The sequence below is a fragment of the Lissotriton helveticus genome, chromosome 7 (assembly GCF_964261635.1).
Source record: "Lissotriton helveticus chromosome 7, aLisHel1.1, whole genome shotgun sequence".
Taxonomy (NCBI): Eukaryota; Metazoa; Chordata; class Amphibia; order Caudata; family Salamandridae; genus Lissotriton; species Lissotriton helveticus.
The window spans coordinates 1785869616-1785890901 of NC_136068.1; the positions used below are offsets into that span (position 1 = coordinate 1785869616).

Below are 21286 nucleotides of genomic sequence, written 5' to 3' on the forward strand. Positions count from 1 at the left end.
AGTCTGCATTGATAAAATCTGTGGCAGTGCTGTTCATGTCAATAAGTGTAATTGGTGGAACATGAACAAGATTGTAAAGGTCAATTACTTGTGTGGTAGGAGGCCTGTCCAAGGTTCTGACACATTCTCAATACATTCTTCTGTTCATAATCACAGAGTATCAGATGTTGTTAACAACCCTCTTGTCTACCCCAGGAGGAGTTGCAGAGACATCAGAGTGCCTATAAGATTCAGGTCATTCTCTTCCCTCTCTCTCCTTTCCTCCCTCTTCCCTTCCTCTCTGCTTTGCTCTTGTGTTCTTCTTCCCTTCTTCTAGGGAAAGAGATATATGTAGTGTTCTGTCCACACGTGGACATTCTGTTAGTATCTGCTCATTGGCGCGCGAGCCAAGCTCATGTTGACAGTTGGTCTTTAGACTGGTGACAGTTGTAATGTACAGTTGGAACTAAGCCAGTGGTGCGCTTGCACGCACACCAGGCATTGTCTCTGGGATCTTCTCACCGGAACGTAAATACATCTACTCACAATCTTGGATGTCTCCTTTCATTACCACAAACTCCAAAATGTAGTTCAAGTGGTTTCAGAGAAGGAGAGAGAGTTGAAAGCCAACACATGTGGACTTTAACGCACACGTAGGTTTGGGATGAGTAACATTCTTAAGAATTTCAGAGTATGATGTTGGGTTTATTTAGCGATAAGAAAATCTTTGTATTTCATCAAGTATATGTTTGTTAACCAACCATGAGGCCTATTCACAAAGGCCTTTTAGACTAATTAGACTATTACTGTATGTTTACAGTCGAAGATACCACATTTATGCCTGCCAAGAACATGTCTTGACATTCCTGGCAGGAGGAAATACATTTACTTCTGTGGAATTCTCCACCATGAGTGCAAATAATTTTTAAACAATAAATGCCACTCAAGGAGTGGGCAGTGAGTGTGGAATGGCTTAAAAGTTTGAGAATGATTACAAACATGGGTTTTTCCGAACTTCAATCTGACCTCTTCCACTCTGGTTGGAGATTTACTACTCTTTCCAGGATGGGAAGGGGAGCTGATTATCCATGGATCGTATTGATTTACAGTGGGATACTTGTAAAGCGCACTGTTACTCTACCCGAGTGTCCTGGCGCTGTAGACCGCTGGGGAACCCGTCCTGGTTTTCCCTGTGAGATGGTCCCTTTCTGGGTATCTCCAGGGTGAAACCAGGCATCCCCGGCGTCTGTGGGGGGCCGTTGTAGAGATGAGGCAAGCTTAACTGCCTTGCTTAACTGCAGGTCCTTACGTAAGCACCGCATGGAAATTTTCCATTTACTTGAGGACCAGAACCTTAACATCTTATTCTTGACGGAAACTTGGTTGGATGACCACTCTGACCCGGATATTATTCAGGCCCTTCCCCCCGGATACACCCTATCCAGACTGGATAGGAAAGACGGCAGAGGCGGTGGCATTGCCATCGCAACGAAAGCCCCTCTAATATGCACCATATCTTCTATCCTAGTGGACCATAGTGAAGCTGGTTCCTTCACGATTAACACCAGCCCCAATCACTCTTTATCGGGCATCCTGATATACCGACCACCTGGGAGGCTATTTGACTTCACTGCCACCCTTATGGAAGCCATAACCCACCTAGCACTAAGGAAATCTCGCTTATTAGTGCTAGGAGATCTCAATGCACATTTTGAAGACCCCTTAGATACTGACGCGACCGACATCCAAGCTGAGCTAATCTCGGTACAGCTGGAATTTAAAAATAAGGAACCGTCACATCAACTAGGACACTTATTAGACCCGGTGTTCGGCAACTGGAAGGGAGTTCATACCTCAGTTCCTCAACCTATACCTTGGTCGGATCATTACATCATCCCCATAACAATTCAACTAGACAGAACCGAACACTATCGTCTACAATCTCTACGCTATAAACGCAGAAAATGGAAGAACTTCTCAATAGAATCTTTCACTAAAATTATTCAGGACGAAGGTCCTCCTAGAGGGGATGATTGCGAGTCAGCTAATAAGCATATACATAGCTTTGTCACCAAGGCCCTTGACATCACTGCCCCAATTCGCACCACGACCAACGCCAGGAGAACAAAAAAAGCTGCTCCATGGTTCAGCCAAGAACTTCAAACCATGAAGACGGCCTGCAAAAAGCTGGAAAGAGCATGGCGCCAAGAATTCTGTCCAATAATTAAGGCCCAGTATAAAACAGCGCAAAAACTATATAACAAAGCTATACGCCTGGCTAAGGCAGCTCACTACCACACCCGTATTATGGAAGCAGGAAACTCCTCTAAGGAACTCTACCTAATATACAAAGAAATATCCATAGTGGACTCGAATCCCCCCCCCAAAACGATTCTGTGGAAACTTGTAACAAAATTGCCCAGTATTTCTCAGGAAAGATCGCGAACATATATGCCTGCTTTTCCACTAATATAAAACCAGCCACTGAATTTACTGAAAATGACAGTCTCATAAGCACTTCAGAGTGCCTAGGATCCTTCCACGTTCCTCCCCTTGAAGCAATGGCTAAAATGTGCAAGAACATCAAATCAGGATCTCCTCGAGACCCTGCGCCCCCTAAAATTTTAGATGAAGCCTTCCCTGTACTAGAACCCCACTTTAGACACTTGCTGCAAGTCTCCTTCTCCACGGCTTGCTTGCCCACGGAATGGAAACAGGCTGTAGTGCTACCGATAAAAAAAAGCCGAACATGGGCCAAGACATATTGGAAAATCTTCGCCCAATATCTTTGCTACCTTATCTTGCAAAGCTAGCTGAGAAAATTGCTAATGCCCAACTCATGGATCACCTAGAAACCCACCATATTTTTCATAGGTCTCAATCGGGTTTTAGATCCAATTTTTCCACAGAGACAGCTCTCCTGAGGGCTACTGAAACCCTTCGTGAAGGAGCAGATGAGGGCAAGACCATGGCTCTCATCATGCTCGATCTCAGTGCCGCGTTTGACACTGTAGCGCATTCCATCCTGCTACAGTGTCTAAATAGAGCGGGAGTCACTAATAAGGCACTGGGATGGCTGAAGGCCTTTCTGATCAACAGGAGCTTTCAAGTCCAAAGAGGGACTTTCCTCTCTGACAGTGTGACGCTTGAACAGGGGGTACCTCAGGGCTCTGCCCTGAGTCCCACCCTGTTCAATTTGTACATGGCTCCCCTGGCAGAAGTGGTGCAATCGTTCGGCGTGGAGCTTGTCTCCTACGCCGACGACACGCAACTTCTTATATCACTGTCACAAACCCCTTCTCTAGAAGCAGATAACTTCAAGGCTTGTATGAGTAAGCTTGCCACTTGGATGACAGAGCACTGTCTAAAACTAAATGGCACGAAAACGGAGGTTATTATAATTGGGGGCAATGAGGCAAAATGGACAAAAGAATGGTGGCCCAACTGTTTGGGTCCTCTGCCTACTCCTAACCGGGAAGCAAAAAATCTAGGTGTCTGGATAGACAATAAGTTGTCTTTCGATAGCCACATTAACAAAACAGTTGGCAAATGCTTTGGAGTAATGAAAACGCTCAACCGCACCCTTGACTTGCTGCCTCTGAACTCCAGACGCACCATGACGCAGGCACTGATCACATCCCGCATTGATTACGGGAATGTGCTGCTCCTGGGCACATCTGCCAAAAACATTAAGAGATTACAGGTTCTGCAAAACTCTGCAGCACGCCTGGTGCTAAGGTTGCCTCGGAGAGCCCCTTCGAGACCCTCTTTAGTATCCCTCCATTGGTGACCTATTAGTAAGAGGATTGTCTTCAAAGCGCTACTATGGTGCCATAGGATAATCCACCAAAAAGCGCCGGCTTATATGTCAGATCTGGCATCCCTGTATGAACCGAACAGATCTCTCAGATCGAAAGGAATGGGCCTGCTCAGAACACCTCGCCCCAAAAAAGCAAGAATGTGAGGCAGATCCTTCCGTTCTATGGCAGCCAGGCACTGGAACCTTCTTCCCACGGACATCAGGCTAGAGACAAATGAGGCCTCTTTTAGAAAGCGGCTAAAGACCCATCTATTTACTGCATAATGATACTTCTGCTTCTCTCCTCAGAATTTGCTCTCTCCACAGCGCGGGGACACGCCGGGAGGCGTCACCAGGCGCTCTACAAACCCCTTTAAACTAAACTAAAACTAAACTTAATGCCCAGAGTTACCGGGTGTGTTCCCTGGTTAGAGTAGGCACTGAGGCGAGAATTATCGAGTCAATTGACCCTGGTCCATGACCCTGCCGCATCAGGAATTGAACCCTGGTCCCAGGGCGTTCTCTGCTTACAGGTCTGCCGCCTCTAACCAGTGAGCCACACCTCTCCACAGTAAAATATCTTTCTCCATTAGAACAAATGTTTGCACTGGTGAGAAAATAGTGTGTTTGCAAAGGAAGCTCGTTTTCCCCTGTGTTGAGCTCAATGTTATGTAGAACACTACACTGGAGAGAACAGGAGCTTCTGGGACCTGTCACATGACATTCCCAGTGCAACGTCTTGGAACCTGCACCTAGCGCAGTTTTCAAGGTACACAACTGGAAATGTATATGAATATGAAAAATATGTTTTGTAAATAGGACACTATGTATAACCTGTATCTATGCAAATATGTGTGTGTGTGTGTGTGTGTTTATTTATACAGCACAACCTAGCTAATGGCACCAAAGAGCAACACAAAGCCAAAGGTTAAGGTTACAATGTCTGAATATTATGAGGGTGGAAGAGAGGGTATCTATTGAGTCTATGTAATAAAACAATATAAGGTATGTTTGCGGAAGAAGATCCCAATGAATTTGATTAACACTAATGGAGTCATTAAAATAGGCCTTTTAAATGAAATTGGGCCCAGACCCAGCCCTCTAATCCTGCTGCCAGCCCCCGCCGCTGCCTGGCTAGTTTTTTGTCTGTGCTCTTGTCTCACTGCACTGTTCTCTTTCTCTATGCTTATTCCTTTGCCTATTTCTTGTGCTTTTATCTTTCTCTTTCCTTAATTCCTTTGCCTGTTTTTCGTGCTATTCTGCTGCTTAATTCTTGTGTTTCTGTCTGCTTTTCTCTTGCCTGATTCTTTTGCCTATTTCTTATGCCATCTCCACTAATTAATATTAAACTTTTGCCACCCATGTTTCCCGCCTCTTGATCTCTGCTGCTGCTCTTCCATCTCTTGCCTAGCCATGCCACCGCCTCACAGCACCCCTCCCTCCTCCCAGAATCTACTTAATGGCGCCCGCAGTGCGACCCGATTGAGAAGGTACCAGACCCAGGTCTCCCCTGTCCTGGGAGCCCCCACCGCTGCCTTGCTAGTTCTGCTGATCATCTCTTGGGCTTTTATTTGACTGCGCCTTTCTCTTTTTTTTCTGCTTAAGAACTTTGCCTATTTCTTTTGCTTTTATCTTTCTCTTTGTTTAATTCCTTTGCCTATCTACTGTGCTTTTTTCTATTTGCTAAATTCTATTGCCAATTTGTTGGACCATGCTGTCTCTTAATTCTTGTGCTTCTGTCTGACTGTGTTTTTCTATTGCTTAATTTCTTTGCCTAGTCCATGTGCCATCTCTGTAGCTTAATTTAGTGCTTTGCTGCCTGTTTCCCTCCTCCCACCTCTTGATCCCCGCGACCGTTCTCCAGCCTCCCCCATTGCCCCACCCACTGCCTCCCAATGCCCCTCCCTCCTTCCAGGACCCACTAAATGGGGGCCACAACATCTCTTTGCAGCTGGTGCTGCAAAGGAAAACTCATCTGTGCCTGTCCGTACCAGGACCAGGACCAGCGCCAGGACCCCTGTTCCCAGTCCACCATCTTTTAAGACGACTGCACCATCTGTGTACTTAACAACAGGCGACCCGGCAAACACTGCTACCACGCTGCATCGAACACTATGGTAGTACCATTCTCCTGTGCCAGATGCACTTTCTCCTGCACCAGCACAACTACTGTCACCCCACAAAGCATCATGCCACCCTCCACCTGACATTGGCTTCCTCACCAGGACCTGGCTCAACCCTGCATACACACAGGACATTGCTACAAGGAGCTCCGATGGATATAAAATCACCCACCAGACCAGGAACACCTCAATTTTAATCTCCAGACTGATGACAAGATGACCATCAGAGGCACCCTGGAATGCTAATCCCCCCCCTGAGCCGCACTCCACTTTATTGCGCCCTTAGCCCTGGACTCCAAGGACTACATCTTCCTCAGTGACCTCAACTTACACATTGATGACCACAATGACAACAACACTGCACACCTCCTCAACAGTATGAAGAGCCACAGACTGACCCAGACCATCTGTGACCCTCTGCACTCTTCAGGACACAAGGTGGACTCCATCTTCATCTCCAGCAACCACATCAAATACAGCTACATCTCAGAACTCACATGGACCGAGCACTCCATTGTCCACTTCAGCATCTCCAGGCCCCACATGATGGCCAGTGACCCCTCCCCAGCTGGAGAAAAAATTTCAGAGAGCAGTTGGACGGACACCTTCAACATCTACAGCCCAGCTGCCACCAACCAGCGAAGGGGAACTAAGAACTTCACTGCCTGGATCACCAACTAAGCCGACAGCATAGCCCCCATCAAGAGCAACAATCAGAGAAGATCCTCAAGAATGGCCAGCTGGTCCACCAAAGAACTAATATAAGTGAAACATGACAGCAAACATAAAGGAAAGGAGATGAGATGCCAGTGAAAACACGTCCGGCAGGGCAGCCTTCAAAAGCTCCCTAAAAGCTTTACCACCGCCTACTAAGGTCAATAAAGAAGATAGCCCTAGCCACACACATCAACACTAGCGCCAAAAACAGCAAGGAACTTTTTTACATCGTTAAGCAATTCTCCAACCTGGCTGCCAGCAACATCACACCTTCCGAAGAGCTATGTGACAACCTCAAGAACTTCTTCCATGACAGGATTTCAACCATATACAGAAACTTTAAACCCAAACCTACATCTACTGAAAGCCTCAGCAGATCCGCCTCCATCTCAACTGACAAGAGCCAGAGACTGACTAACTGGAACCACATTTCCACCCAGGACACCACCTCCATCATGAAATATAGCCATCGGGAGCTCCCACAGACCCATACCCATACCACATTTTCAACCTCGGAGACCAAAGGATCAGCTAGGAACTAACCTATCTACCTTTTCAACACCTCATTCATCACCGCAACATTTCCTACCACCTGGAAACATGCTGAAGTCAGACCAATACTTAAAACCCCTCTGCTGACCCCAGTGTGCTTCTCTCAAGTCCACTGACATGATTTCCACAGGAGAGTTTTGCAGAACAGTTTTGTCTTTGTGTCTTTGCAAATCAGTTACCACCACAACTTCTGGGTCAATTACAGATGATTTTCCAATTCAAATATAAAAGGGAAATGCCCCGTTCATGCCTCCTCCTATTTACTGCGTTTTAGGAGCTGCAAAGATTTTTTACATTGCAAAACCCAGTGGTTCTGAGAACTGCAGGGTTTGTCTCCTTAAAAGGGCTTTTAACCTTACTCCTTCAATTTGCTGATACAGCTCCAGATTAACTAAATAGAGTAGCTGATGTTGTCAGTTACTTAGAGGGGAAGGACGATGATACACAGGGCCTAAATTATGTGAGGGGAGGTGATTAGAGGATATTTTTTCCTCACCCTGGTTTCTGGAGAGATGTGCAGTTCCTTTGGTTGAAATCAATTAATAGGCAATCCCTAGGGATGATCAGGACTCTGGACTTTAAACAGAAGACCAGCTTCCTGCAATAATTCCTTCTGATATAGCTTTTAGAAATCCCTCAAAAAACTAAATATGTGTGCTTTGTCTCATTGTGAGTTACTGTTTCCAGGCTGGCATGCAACCTTAGCCCTTCACAAGTGTATCAAGAACTCCCCCTACACCTTGGAAAGGACTTACCTTTAAATTCTCCCATTTCTTGGCCGCACTCTGCCACAAAACGCACGGTAAAGTTGGTACTCCTGAAGTAGTGGTCAGAAGCTTTACAGACAAATGGAGGCGTTTCCTGGGGATTGTGACAAGCCTTCACAGCCGTTAAACGGGTATCGGCATCTGTTGGGAAATCACTTGGTAAGAACACAACAGCGACTCTGGATGTAGGATTTCACGATACCCACTAATGTGCATTAATTAAATTATATTGTGTTGCTACATTGCATGTCTGCTGCTAACACCAGTAAATAACAAATGCTACTTTTACCCAACTTAATGGTACTTTTCAAAGGATGGCAGACTGAGACAGCCAGGGGAGGGGACTTCGGGGCATATTAGGACCCCTGCCCTTCCAATTAGCACATGATTTTTTCCAAACCACAGCAAAGCTCTATCTAAGAGATTCTGAGTCAAAACCACTATATCAAAGAAAACTGTTTAGTTTCTCTGAGCACCCTCTAATGGCCATTGAGGAACCTCTGATTAGCACCAGAGGACTTAGGACCTGCAGTGGTTTAAAAAGAATACATGGGTCCACGACCATGGAGCGCCTTGAGACCCTCACAGGTAAGTAGTCACGCTTTATAAGATTACTGATTGATTGATTGACTAGACCATGTGAGAGATGGGAAACAGAAGTCATATGCCTTGGGATAGCTACCATCTGCTGGGATATGTGTCCAGGCTCCAACCCACAATTAACGTTACAGTAAGAGTGTTTCAGATTACAAGAAGGTAATGTGCCAGATGTCACATAATTGAGTCAAGGGCAGCTGAGACAAACATGAAATCATATGCACAATGGCAGAATCTGTGACAATGCAGTTTAACAACTCATATTGTCTTGAAAAAATGTCTTAGGGGCATATTGGCAAGAACCTCTTTCAAATTATAGCTGTTTTAGCGGCAGGAAACTGTCGCTAAAACAGCGATAATGGGCTTGCTAATATGCGTTATAGAATTCCAATAGAAGTCCAGGTTAGATGTCCTGCACATCTAACCTGGGCTTCTTTTGGAATTCTATAACGCATATTAGCAAGTCCGCTATCGCCATTTTAGTGGCAGAAAACTGCAATAATTTTAACAAGGTTCTTGCTTACATGCCCCTTTATCCCTTTGAGCTTCACTCTCCCAGATTCCTTCACATCGTAGCCAGGTCTGGTGGCTTACAGGTAGATTAATCAAGCATTTTTGCGAGCGCAAACGGTGCGAATCGCAAAAATCGGCCGTTTGCGCCCGCAAAAATGGCATGAACTCGCAATTTGAAAAATCGCAAATAATTGCGATTTCTCAAATTGCGATCGCATTTAAGGAATCTCAATTAGATATTCCTTAAATGCTATTCATGAACCTTTTAAAAATTGCGAAATCGCAATATTGGGCCGCTATTTACCGCAAAGTGTAACTTCGTGGTAAATAGCGAAAACTCAGAAAAATGCACTTTAGTGCATTTTTCTAAGTTGGATGTTACACACACACATGTCCTTTGGACATGTGTGTGCGCAACATCAGTCTACATTAAAATGTATGGGGTGCTACAGGGTGTCCTCTGGACACCCCTGGCGCCCTTGAAATCGCATCCTTATTTGGGATTAGCAAATTGCTAATCGCAAATAAGGAATAACTCCCCATTCATTCCTATGGGCCTAATGGGGAGTTATTCCTTATTTGCGATTAGCAATTAGCAATTTGCTAATCGCAAATAAGGAAGCTGTAGGAATCGCAATTTTTTTTGCGATTTGTACATGCATCCCGTTTTGTGAGTCTTTAATAGCGATTCCTTAATAATCGCTATTAAGGACTCGCAAAACGGGACTTTGATGAAATTGGGGGTAAGTGTACTATTACTTCCATTGTTAGGCCTTTGCATTACCTCATTGTCACAGGTTAAAATTCCGGTGGGTCACTCAGCCTTTCATTCTTCTTAGGACGATAAAACGAGTACCAATGAGTTAGGTATCAATTAACATCTGTTTTTCAACACCAAGAGTCCCTTCTGGGTGAGCCTGCGCTTTACAAACACCTATGTTATTATGCTTTTGAGACAGCTCCTAGACAGCAGGAGGTGAGGTGACAACGTGTTCACATATGAATGTGTTCCTTTCTTGCATCCAATCAATTAATATTTGCACTGAAACTATAAATCATGTCACTCACCAAGTGTGTTGTTCTCATATCCCTGCATGCACGTGTCATCAACCTTGTCGCACGTTTCTATGGAGCCTTGGCAGAGGGGCGAACCGTGACCTAGGCACGTCCCACAGCTCAAAGAGTGTCCTAGAAAGGAATGGCAGATGTCATTTGTGAGTTCTAACACCGACATCTTCTTCAACTGTTCTGTCTCACACAGAGCCCCAAAACAGTGTCCTTCCCCGCAAATGAAAGTATGTGAAGCAAAGACAGCAAACACATCAAACCACGTAATCAAAATCTCGAGCAATGCAAACCGCTCCCTACACAAATTTCAATGTGCACTGAGCATAGGAGGAGATCTGACCTAAAGGCCAGAGCTGCCAACTTTGGAACTAGGTAACAGATTTCGAGACCCAGCGACGCTTCAGCATCCTGAGATTCTGGGAAAATCGCCAAAAGCCTGACCCTCCTCATGCAATCTATTTCTCTTGCAAAGATCTCTTAGGGCCTTGTGCCAACTTTGAGCAATAAAAAACGGAAGGGGTTATTTACAAGGCTGCTGGCCAAATAGTACATCATCTCTGCCTTTTAGCTGTCCAATGGCTAAATACTAGAGAACATGGACAATTTGACTGGTCCCCCGATAAATCGTTTGAAAGAAAGTCTTTATTTAAACCTAAAGAAAAAAAGGACTCCAGGCAATGGAAGGGTGGTGACCATTTTGTAATGGAGATACTACATGTATGAATCCTTTGAAGTAGATGCAAATACAAATAATGTACAGTAGTTTTTATAATGATAAGTGTGAGGGTTCAGCTAGGCTGTTTATAGATGAAAAAACATTAAAATACATTTTGAATGAACACTTGTATGTAATTTTAATATTCAACTAAGAAATAAAGTAATCAAATGGAATTTAACAGATATTTTGCACTGCCGTCTAAAGTGTTTGACTGCCTGCAAATAATAAATACTATGGTTTTAACCCATGTTTCATAAATGTTTTTATAATTCATGAGGATACATTGTATTTCCTAATGTTCATCATCGTCCTTTTGATGTATTTTGAGGGATGGGCAATTTTTGGGCTTTTTATAAAACCTTATGCTTGCTTTAGGCTTCTTTTTAAGAGTGATTGTGCTTGCTGAGTATTTCAAACCTGGCACCAGAGCAGCAGTTGATAAGCATTAGCTAACAGGGAATAGACACAGGCTATAACTGTTAAAATCTGGATTGTGGCGTAAACATTATCGGCGCCATCTTGCCCTTTTCAGATCCATACGTGCGCGTAAGCTGCAACCATTTTGATTGCCATGGCCTCTCTGCCCACTCCCGATAGCCAGCGTCTCTCTCTCTCTCCCCCTCACTCCCCAGCCTCGCAAGCATCCCCGACAGCCCCCGGTCTCTCCTGCTTGGGTCATAAACGCACCTCCAGCGCGACCCTGCCTCCGAGCCACATCCCGTGCTGAACCCCCCTCACTCTTTCATCTCATTCATAGAACAGGCCCTTTTGATAACCTCTTCCTCCCTGCTCGATTGTCCGGCCTGACCCCAGGCCATCACTTAGCTCAGCAGATGCAGTTTATTGCCCCCTACAGTAGGACCTTGCCCCACATCAAAGGAGCGGGGATTAATCAATGCCTTCACCCCCCCCCCCTAGATCCGACCGATCGCCCACATTCCTGTTCCCAGCGGAATGTCCAGCTGCGCGATAGCCATCATGCTGTGATTTGGGTGGGGACCTCTACTGTAGATATGTGTGAGAACGTGCCGGAACCGGGGATTCCAAAGATGCCTTTTTGAACTTCAAAGCAATACCACGGATGTCATAAATGTAATAAAGCCATAAACCTGTGTATAAGAGGCCAGGCCTCAGAGATGCGGATAGAGCACCTCGAGAAGATACCCTGTTGTCTGATTTGACGTGTTCTGCTCCGTCGGAATAAAACTTCTGTTTCCTGCCTTCCAGTCTCCAGCGCCTGCCTCTTTATTTGGTAAACGTGAGTTGGGTGAGAGGCGGCTAACGCCGGGCAAACCATGAAAAGGGGTAATCGACCTGATCTGCCTGACCCTTTTTCCTCAATTGGCGCCCAACGTGGGGCCCATCAGCGACACGTGGATCCAGTGGGAGAGGTCCTGACGACGGAGTGAACGACTGCAACGATCGGGAAGTGCACCTGCCCGATAGACCCTCGTCTGGCAGCCGATCATCCGAACTTCACTAGTTCCGAGCAGACCTCTCTTGAGTGATCTACGGTCCTGACTGGGAACCATCAGGAGTGCCACAACAGAAGATAGAGGACGATCGGGCGCTGGAATCGGAAGACAGGAAACTGTCCATGCGGTCCGGGTAAGGTCGTGTAACACGACAAACTGTGAAATATTTGATTGATTGATTGGAAAATACTAGTATTACTCTCCGAATTGTTGGTTCTCTTGGAGTTTCCCTGTCTGCAAACGGAGAGGAATAGAAAGTATTCGCTCTTCCTTTGCAGGTAGTGAAGGGTAGGTAACGCAGGCTTTTGCCCCCGTTGTAATCCGTCGTGCCTATCTTTCTCCCCCACTGATTGATTGTTTGCCCGAACATTGTTTGTTCGAGGATTGTTTTCTCGAGAATTCTCAGTCTACAAACGGGGAAGGATAAAGGTATTCTGTCCTCCTTTGCAGATAGTGAAGAATAGGTAACGCAGGCCTTTGCCCCCGTTGTAACCCGTTGTGCCTATTTCTTTCTCGCCACTGATTGTTTGATTGAACGGACATTAATTGTTTGATATTGGTTCTTTGGAGGAATTCTCTGCTTACAAATAACGTGGAATAGAGATATTCTGTCTAGTCTTTGTAAGCAGTGAAAGGATAGGTAGTGCAGACTTTTGCCCCCATTGTAACCCGTCATGCCTATCTTCTCCCCACTGTTCAGTAGTTGGTTCAGCCTGGACCGCTTATTAGAGGTGGATCATCCGGCTCCTCTGGAGGGCACCCCTAATAAGGATATGTTTTTAAAGTATGGACTAGTCGCCGTAGCTTATAGTAAGCTATGGCATAAATATACTAAAAAGGATCAGGAAAGTCAGTGGCCACTGATAGGATCCTTCGATGACGCAAAAATAAGCGTGCTGGAAACAGCCCTTTGTAACAATAAAACAACGCCCACTATGCTTGATAGTTTCGGCATGTGGCGCAAGGAGACGGAACAACGAAAGAAAAGAAACGAAGTCAGACTAGAGAAAGAATTGCGAAAAGCAGCTCATTTAGCCGCGAGCAAGTTGAAAGAAGAGATAAAGGAAAGAGAGGGAGCTAGACTGAAGCAAGAATCCGAGACATCGAGCCAATGTCCCGTTAGAACACCCTCTACGCTTTACCCTGAGCTACCTTCGAAGCAGCGAGCGAACGATGCTCTACTGCTAGGTCCCCCGATCATCTACATGCCCCCTCCATACGCCCCTTCCCAACCTCTAGTGCAACGTGCGCAGCCCCCTAGCACAGATGAGAGCAGTGCCAGAGCCTCGGTCCTCACGGCCTCCGCGCCGGCCGAGCCCCTTGTACTCAGCGCAGCGCAAGCAGCAACATTAGATGAGCCCAAAACTAAGAAGAAAGACTCTGCTAGGCTCCATCGATTGAGTAAGGATGAACGAGCAGGGATTGATAAGATCGCAAAGACGCTAGTAGAACAGAAAGAAAACGAAGATTACGTGACAGATATATGCAATACATATGCTGATAACCACAAACGACACTTTGTTGCACGTTTCTGTTACCACACCCTTAACGCCTATGAAGACCGGTATCGTAACAAAGGTCCTGAAAGCCTAACGACTCTGTATAGAAAAGTCGACATTGGAGAGCAGGGCGAGGGTGATGTGACGGACCTCTTCTCGCGCACGCTTGAAGTCTTCCGCCACCTCACTGAACAGAGATTAGAGGCCGACACCACGACCCCTGTAGCAACTGAACCTCAAACCGAGAGAACTGACACCATGATGCCAATAAGAGAAGCGGCACCTTATTGGGTCCCCTCACGAGGACAGGAAACACACAACGATATTAACCACCAAGATGCGAAAGGGAGGGTAGTGTACAACTGGGTCTACCAACCCTGGGATCGGCAAGACATCCTGACTTTCCGAAAGTCCTTGCCCGATTTACGAAAGAACCCCACTGCCTTCTACACAGAATTAGGTACCGCCTTGGGTTCGACGATTATGACCCTAGCGGACATCGACTTGTTTTTCGGGCTATGTCTGCCAGCTGATGTGTGGAAGCAAATCCGGAAAGTCGACCACCTTGAGCTGTTCGGACATACCTGGTCACAACTCGATGGCATAGACAAACAGCGAGAGCCCGGACAGAAACCCTTGAAATCGATTCTAGACCTGCCAGACAAAATAGTACTAAAACTGAAAACCATAGTACCAGAAAAGAAGGTGGAATGGTTGGTAGTAACGGCCTGCTGCCAGAAACCACAGGAAGACGCCTCAGAATATTTCTCCCGGTTCGAAACGGTGTTCTCCGATTACAGTGGCCAGGACATGACCTCTGCGACCGGACATCACTTGTTCGTCCAGAACTTTGTAAAAGGCCTGACACCAGAAGTCTCGCAAAAACTGCAGACTAGTGAAAGTAGTTGGGCTGCCTCCAAACCCGCGGCTATCCTTCAGATGGCTCAATACTACAAACGGCAAAAGAACGAGAACGATAGGGCGACTGAGAAAAAGAAAAAGGACTTGAAAGAACGAGTGATGATTGCTCAATTGCAAGGAGTGACGACAGGAAGGGAACAGTATAGAGGAAACTACCAGTCGAATGCTCATAGAAATCCACCCCCTAGAGACCGCACACCCGCACCCGGCGCTCCACGAACAGACCTCGATGAGAACCAGTGTGCGTTTTGCAAAGGATATGGGCATTGGAAGTCCCAGTGCCCGGTCCTGCTAGAAATGTACAAAAATAGGGACGCAAAAGACGTAGCGGGTGGGCCGAAAAATAGAGGACAGGGACGAGGGCACACAAACGACGCCAGAAATGACAGATCAGGCAGACCGAACACTTTTGACCACCCCCGACAGAACCTATGCCAGCAGACTGACTGTGACGATGCCCGCGACTTTGCATAGGACTGCCTAGGACAAGGGAGGGATCCAGTCGAGCTCTATGTTGACCAGCAAGGTCCTTATGTAACCGCTAAGGTCCTAGGTACGAAGTCTCCATTTCTGGTAGACACTGGCGCGACACGTAGTGCGTTATCTAAACGACTGATTCCAAGGGCACCCTTGTCTGGCTCACGCATAACATCAATAGGCTTTGATGGAACGCCCTCCACTAACCCCTTATCCGCACCGGTTTCCTTCGACTTGGACAGTAACCCCACTGACACGACGTTCCTGCTTTCCTCCAACACCCCCGATGCCATTATGGGACTTGACTTACTGAAGCATTTCCGAGCTACTATCAGGTGTTCACAGGACGGAGTTCGAGTCATTCTGTACGATAACCCGACTTTGCTCAGACCTCATCCCGCACGACACATGTTCTCCATCTCTGACGCTGACGCATCCTTACTTGACTCTCTACCTCTGTATCTGTGGGCTAAAACTGACGCTGATGTAGGACGTATGATGATCGACCCCGTGCACATAACTGTTCGCCAAGATGCGATACTCCCAAAACTCCCACAGTATCGGATATCGCCCGAAGGTGAGAAGGCATTGGTAATGATAATCCAGTCCCTGGTAGAGGCAGGAGTGGTAGAGGAAGTAGTCAGCAATATTTGCAACAGCCCTATCCTACCCATTGTAAAGAAGCAGGGCGAGGGAGATGAGAAAGCGTACCGCTTCATCATCGACCTTCGAGAGGTCAACAAGGTAGTTGTACCTCAGTACCCCGTAGTCTCAGATATCGCCACCATTCTGACCCTGATTCCTTCCACAGCCACCACCTTCACTGTAATAGACCTCAAGAACACTTTCTTCTCCATCCCCATCCACCCAGACAGCCGCTACCTTTTCGGCTTCACTTTAAAATCCCGCTCATATAGATTTTGTAGAGCTCCCCAAGGTTACACAGAAAGTCCCAGCATCTATAGCCAGGCCCTCAAGAGACAACTGGACGCCGTTCAGCTACCGGAGGGAGTGGTGTTGATACAGTACGTCGATGACATCCTTTTGGCGGCCGACACCACTCCACTTGCAGTCACAGCCACCATCCAACTCTTGCACTTCCTTGCGGAAAATGGCCACAAGGTCTCCAAGAGAAAGTTGCAATTCTGCCAACCCCAGGTCACCTACCTAGGCCACCTCTTGTCCAAAGACGGGAGAAAGCTTACACCCGATCGAATTCAGGCCATTCTAGAAACCCCTGTCCCAAAGACCCAGAAACAAGTCCGCTCCCTGGTAGGCCTCACCTCCTTCTGCCGGCAGTGGTTGCCAAATTTCAGCCTCATTGTAAAGCCGCTACTTTCCCTACTAGCCAAAGATGTCCCCTTCCCACTCCCTTGGACCCCCGAATGCCAATCTTCCTTCAAAGAACTTCGAGACGCACTTTGTTCTGCACCAGTCCTAGGAACCCCCGATTACGCCAAGCCCTCTCCCTCTACACTCACGAAAGGGAGGGGTGCGCTTTGTCTGTCCTGACTCAAACTATTGGCCCCACGCAACGACCATGTGCCTATTTCTCTGCCACCCTTGACCCCGTAGCGAGAGCCTTGCCTGCCTGCCTTCGAGCCGTAGCTGCCGCTGCTGTCTCTATCCAACAAAGTGAAGGGATCGTACTATCGAATTCCCTCACGGTATTAGTGCCCCATGCTGTTGACACCCTCCTGAACCAGACTAAGACGCAACACCTGACTAGCGCACGACTGACTGAATACGAACTGACTCTGCTTGCACCCCACATCACGCTGAAAAAATGCACCACACTGAACCCAGCCACCTTGTTGCCTCTGCCTGAAAACGACCCAAATGTCCCCCCTATACATGACTGTGTGACCCTCACAGACGAACAGACTAGGAGTAGAGTTGACCTCCGAGACACCGCCTTCACAGACCCTGCCAGAGAGCTATGGGTAGACGGCTCTTGCATCAAACTCTCCGACGGCACCACCTCAGCTGCCTATGCAGTAACGACAGCCCGAACAGTAATTGAGACAGCCCGCATCACACAACGATCCGCACAGGCGGCAGAACTGATTGCCCTCACACGAGCATGTATTATAGCGACAGGGACCACGGCAAACATTTACACGGACAGCCAGTACGCCTTCGGAGTGGTTCACCATTTTGGACTCTTGTGGAGAGAAAGGGGGTTCCTGACGTCCCACGGCACGCCCATCCTCCACGGAGATCTAGTCTCCGCCCTGATTGAAGCAGTTCTCCTCCCCAAACGATTAGCCGTAATCAAATGCCAGGCACACAGGAAGGTGACAGACTTAGTCGGACAGGGAAACGCACTGGCCGACATCACTGGCCGAACCACAGCTGAGAATAGGACGACGACACGCATGTATGTGACCAGGTCACAAGCAGAAAAATGGACTGACGCTAGGGAAACGATTAGGGACATCCAGATGGCCAGCTCACCACACGAATTGACTGAATGGGCACGGGTGGGATTGAAAGACGATGAAGGCTGCTGGCGGACAAAAGACACAAACAAATGGTTGCTGCCTGACTCATACCTGATCCCCATACTGACTATGGCACACTCCCCCGCACACATAGGATCTGCCCCCATGATCGAACTCATCTCCATGGTCTGGCACAACGACAAAATTCCCGACTCAGCCAGATGCCTGGTCCAGCAATGCCTCATCTGCCTGCAACACAACCCTGGGAAAGGAACTGTGGTACCCCGGGGAGGGTTTGGGGTCCCCGACCATCCCTTTGAGGTCCTCCAGATGGACTACATCCAACTAGAAAGATGCCAAAGCCTAAAGTATGTATTAGTCATTGTGTGTGCCTTCAGCAAATGGGTAGAAGCCTATCCAACCCGTGATAACACTGCCATGACCACTGACAAGGTACTACTGAAAGAGTTTTTCCCTCGCTACGGTCTTTGTCGAATTCTATGGAGCGACAACGGCCCCCACTTCATAGCTGAAGTTATCCAACTAATCTTGAAAGGGTTGGGTGTAAAACAGAGGTTTCATGCAGTTTTTCACCCCCAATCTGCTGGCTTAGTTGAGCGACACAACGCCACACTGAAACTAAAACTGTCGAAGATAGTGGCCACCACAGGACTTAAATGGACAGATGCCCTCCCACTGGCATTGCTATCGATGCGCTCCACTCCCACTAAGCACCATTTGACCCCCTACGAGGTTGTATTTGGGCGACCGATGAACCTCTGGACTGCCCCTAAACCGACCTCCATTCACGACGTCTCGGATGTCCTACTGTCTGATTACTTGTGCAAATTGACTAAAACGTTGTCTGTCATTCATCAGCAGGTGCAGCAGGCCATCCCCGATGCTTCCAGGGGTCCGGGTCACGATATCCAACCGGGGGATTATGTGCTGATCCGAAATTTCCAACGGGCAAAGAGTCTGGAACCCCGGTGGACGGGCCCCTGGCAAGTACTGATCACCACCTGGACGGCTCTTCGAGTGGAGGGGAAACAACACTGGCTGCACGCACACCACTGTAAGAAGGTCTCCTCGACCCTGGCCACGACAGAAAACGTCAGCACCCAAGAAGAGCTCCTGAACAAAGACCGGCCATCACTGAACTGTTATCCTGATACCGAGGCACTCGAACTTGCAAAATTCTCTGATCCCACTGTGCCATCCAGGGAAGGGTATTTCCTGCGTCGAAAGGAGGGAGCTTCGGCTAAGTAGACCAAAGACTAAGTTGAATCTCTGAACGGTAGCCTAAACACAACCAAGGGTTACCCGGAGAGAAGCTAAACGAAGTCTGCGGGTCTGCCCACTACCGAGCACCTCGAAGATGATGGAAGCGCCAGATAAGAAGATGATGGAAGCGCCAGACAAGAAAATGATGGGAGCAACCGGAAATACCCACTATAGGAACCCAAAGACTGACAGTATGCACAAATCAAAGACAATTGCCCTTTTCATTGTCCTCCTCTTTTGCCTCCTCCTCATGACTTCCTTCTGGATCGTGGAAGAGAGCGCACCCGCTCATCAGATACTGCTGACCACTGCACAGCCAACCACTATGAAAGAGCATCACCTGATCTCCCTTTCGCCTCAGCTCCGAGAAAGGCGTAAGGAGTTCTGGAACAATTCCTTCGTGCAACTGTTGCACCAACACAACCTTGCCACCAACGCCACAAACTGCTGGATCTGCGGGTTGCTCCCGCATGCCACCGGACACTCCATCCCTTTCATCCCTTCCCCTTTCTCAGTTCATGGCTCCTGCCTTGCCTGGTTGATCCTCTTGCAAGAGAGCTACAAGGACAACGCCACTTCTGGTCAAACAGTGTCACACTTCTACTATTTATTTATTTATTTATTTATGTGGTTTATAAAGCGCACAGCTACCCCCGAAGGGGTGTCCCGGCGCTAGAACCTGAGCCTCCAGAGGAGAAAAAGGAGCATAGAGCATGGCGAAACAGTGGGGAAATCAGAGTCCGGAAAAGAGCCAGGTTTTGAGTTTGGCTCGGAAGATGGATTCGGAGGGACAGAATCTCAGATCGATTGGCAGAGTGTTCCACAGTTTTGCCACAATGACACTGAACCCTCTGCCACCCATTCTAGATAGTCTAAAACGGGGGGAGATCAGGAGGCGGCGGTCATTGGATCTCAAGGATCTGATGGAGCGAGATATCGAGACACGTTTTTTCAGGTAGTTGGGTCCGAGGTCGTTGACGGCTCGGTAGGTAAGGGTAAGGATCTTAAACTGAATACGACTAGCCACTGGTAGCCAGTGTAGTTCCTTACGATACGCGGATACAGATTGGCGGTAGGGGATATTACCAATCAATCTGGCCGCCGCATTTTGGACAATCTGTAGCCGGTCTAACAGATACTGGGGGGCACCAGCATATAGGCTGTTAGCATAGTCCAGGTGGGACGTGATGAGGGCTTGGGTAACTGTACGGCGGGAATCCAGGGGGAGATAGGGGAGAATTTTTTTGATCATGCGCAACTTCAGGAAGCAGGCAGAGGTCACTTTATTGATCTGAGTTTTGCATGAGAGAGAGTCATCAAACTGGAAACCCAGGTTTCGAGCAGAGTGAACGGGAGAGGGCGCGGGGTCAAGTGCCGTGGGCCACCACCAGGAGGAGGGGATGGGAGTTTTCTGATTGAAAAACAGCACCTCCGTTTTGTCTGCATTTAGTCTGAGGTGGTTAGCAGTCATCCAGACACTGATATTGTTAAGGCACTGGCGGAAGTTGGAGAGTGCGGAGTCCGAGTGGTCTCTGAAGGAAAACACCAGCTGAGTATCATCAGCATAGGAGACCACCCTGACTCCGTAGGACTCTACAACGTCGGCCAGTGGGGCAAGATAAACGTTGAAGAACAGGGGGCTGAGGGCGGAACCCTGTGGCACACCGCATGACAGGGGTTTTTCCTCTGACTTGAAAGGCCGTAGCAGTACCCTCTGACTTCTACCCGAGAGGAAGGACTCGATCCAGCTGAAAGCTGTGCCGCCAATGCCAATCTGTTTGAGTCGGTCAAGGAGGATGGGGTGGGAGACCGTATCGAAAGCTGCGGACAGGTCGAGGAGGACCAGCATGGCCTCCTCGCCCCTGTCCACGCATTCCCGAATAGTTTCTGATACCTCCAACAGTGCCGTCTCAGTGCTGAATCCAGCTCTAAATCCAGATTGTGATTCGTGCAGTAGAGAGTGGTTTTCCAGATATTCCGTGAGTTGCAACTGCACGGCTTTTTCCAGGACCTTTGCAGGTTTGGGGAGAAGAGAGATGGGGCGGTAGTTGGCGAAGACCGTGGGATCTGCATCCGCTTTTTTTAGGATAGGAATCACCAAGGCCTCCTTCCAAGTGGTAGGGAAGAGGCCATGGTGAAGGGAGGCGTTCCAGATGGAGAGGAAGGAGCAGGCTAGCGAAGGCGCCAGTTCTCCCATGAGTTTCGCAGGGATAGGGTCAGATGGGGCGCCGGATTTGCAATGTGTCAGTAACCTAATAGCATCGTCCCGGTTGAGTATGTTGAAAGAGAGAAAGGACGGGGAATCTGGGGGACTAGTGGGGGTAGGCAGGGGGGCTAGCCCTTTAGGGAAGGA

At 47.9% G+C, this 21286-nt stretch overlaps 1 protein-coding gene across 1 annotated transcript in view; it reads right to left on the reverse strand.

The window, feature by feature from the left end:
- The window catches only part of LOC144767715 (phospholipase A2 inhibitor gamma subunit B-like), a 347909-nt gene that overhangs the window by 302187 nt on the left and 24436 nt on the right, over positions 1-21286 (reverse strand). Inside the window, exons 2-3 of the mRNA XM_078651105.1 lie at positions 10116-10235; positions 7926-8078 (exon numbers count right to left, since the gene is read on the reverse strand). Coding sequence (XP_078507231.1) covers positions 7926-8078; positions 10116-10235 — 273 coding nt within the window. The remainder of the gene's footprint in view (positions 1-7925; positions 8079-10115; positions 10236-21286) is intronic.